Source organism: Trypanosoma conorhini (assembly GCF_003719485.1).
Source record: "Trypanosoma conorhini strain 025E chromosome Unknown Tco_14.4_contig_00319, whole genome shotgun sequence".
NCBI lineage: Eukaryota > Euglenozoa > Kinetoplastea > Trypanosomatida > Trypanosomatidae > Trypanosoma > Trypanosoma conorhini.
The window spans coordinates 1-1,883 of record NW_021704405.1 but is presented as its reverse complement, the minus strand read 5'-3'; the positions used below and the strand labels follow the sequence as shown (position 1 = coordinate 1,883).

At 53.6% G+C, this 1,883-nt stretch overlaps 1 protein-coding gene across 1 annotated transcript, besides 1 other annotated feature; it reads left to right on the top strand.

Moving 5' to 3' along the window:
- Nucleotides 1-382: 382 nt before the first annotated feature.
- Tco025E_05442 (uncharacterized protein) lies at nt 383-1,405 on the top strand (the record flags this gene model as incomplete). Its single annotated transcript, XM_029372341.1, has 1 exon — nt 383-1,405. One exon carries the CDS (start codon nt 383-385, stop codon nt 1,403-1,405), a length of 1,023 nt encoding a protein of 340 aa, XP_029227559.1.
- A 205-nt stretch (nt 1,406-1,610) lies between these two features.
- Nucleotides 1,611-1,652: a microsatellite.
- Between the last annotated feature and the right edge of the window lie 231 nt (nt 1,653-1,883).

Here is a 1,883-nt window from a genome sequence, read left to right as displayed (position 1 = left end):
AATAATAAATGTATGGGAGGAAATTGAAAGAAAAGAAAAGAAAAATTGTTTCCGGTTAATCAACACACCCACTCTCTATCTCTCACACACACATACATGTGTCTGTCTCAGTGTGTGTTGTTCCTTGCGTTGGTTTTTCTTCGCACGCTGCCGTGTGTGTGCTGCCTCTCCGACATGTCGCGTTGCGCCGTTTTTCTTTTCTTTTCTTTCCTCCTCCTCTTCACCGTCGCTGCGTCCCTGCGGTGCCGCAGTGGGTTGCTGGGGAAGCAAAAGTCCCAGAGTGAAAAGAAGCTGCAAAAGGAAATAAAAAAGGGTGAAGAGAGCCGCGAATAATCGTTGTACGAAAAGGAATTATTCGTCCAGCAAACAAACAGACGCGGCGATGAGCACAGCGGCATCGTGCGGGCCCAAGGCTCGCGGGATCGTCGGGGAGCAGCTCCAAGAATGCGTCGAAACCGGCAGAAACGCTGTTTCCAGTGCCAGGGCATCCGTGGAAAAACCAGTGAGGGAGGTGGTGGAAAAAGTCACGCAGCAAGTGCGCGACTGCACCGAGGCCGGTCGCGAGACGGTTAACAGCGCCGCGGCCAGGACGCATGAGTCATTTAATGCAACCAAACAGAAGGCGCAGCAACTCGCTGAGGAGGGAAAACAACGCCTCTGTGGTGTGATTGACGCGGCGGCGTCGTACGTCAATGAGGGGAACCACGCGAATGAGAACGGCGAAAACGGCAATTCTTACGCCGCGCGAGTGCGGTCGGTCGCCGATCAGTGCGTGGAAACAGGCAGGCAGGTCCTTAATAACGCCAAGTCGTCCGCGGAGGCCTACCACAATGCGGCCCTTGAGGCGGTTCAGAGCAAAGTCGCGCATGGACGCCAGCAGGTGGAGGCGTACGCGACAAGTGCGAAATCTTCCGTTGAGCCCCTTGTCGACTCCGCAAAGGGAGTCGTAAATAGGTCGACCACACGTCTCAGTGAAACCCGTGAGACACTTCGAGAGAAGAAGGCAGCCTGCATGACGAAAATTGAAACGGCTCGCACAAAAGTCCGCACCGTGGCGGAGAGGAGCAAGACGCATCTCCGAAGCATTTATGAAAATGGGAAGAATGCGGTTGCGAAACGCGACCTCCACCTGGCTGTCACTCTGGTCGCACAAGTAATCGCTGCGGTACTCCTCCTTGCGACGGCCCTCTTTGAGGAGTTACTGCATTTCGCCTGGGTGAAGAAGGCCACAGACTACGCCCAGAATTCCCAGGTGACGCAGAGGGCACAAAAATTACTGGAGACAGTCAACATCCCGCAAACGGTCGAGCGTGTCCCCGTTGTCGGCCGCCGCGCCGTGTCTGCCGTCACCTCTTTTGTAACTGAAGTGAAGAGGAGCATGGAAGAAATGGGGAAGCAAAGCTGAGGCGCCCAGGCACAAAAGGGGGAAGGGAGGGGGCCGCTTCCCGCCCCACGTAACCGACAAAAGAAAATGGGGAGGATAATGTACTGGGGGGGTCAAACCCAAGTGGGACGGCACATCAGCGACAAGGAAGAACAAAACAAAAGAACAAGAACGGCGTAGGCAAGGACAAAAAAAAAAGGTTCGTAACAATAGTGAAGTGCGTAGGAGTAAAGGAAAGAGAAAGCAAAGAAAAAAAAGAAAAAAATAGGTTCTGAAAGTAAAATTGCGGGGAGAGGACACGCGCAACGGCGGCACCAGCACTTTCCAGAGGAAAGTGGAAGAGGCGCGTCACTGGAATTTGGATACGCCGTGACAGAAGTGCGTCGCTGAACGGAGGGTATACGCAAATGCCGTGGTTGGCACGTTGTGGCTTTTCCCTCATGCTGCATGAAGAAAAGGACGCAAGAGGGCGAAAAAAATTGGTTAACGGTAAAAGGGT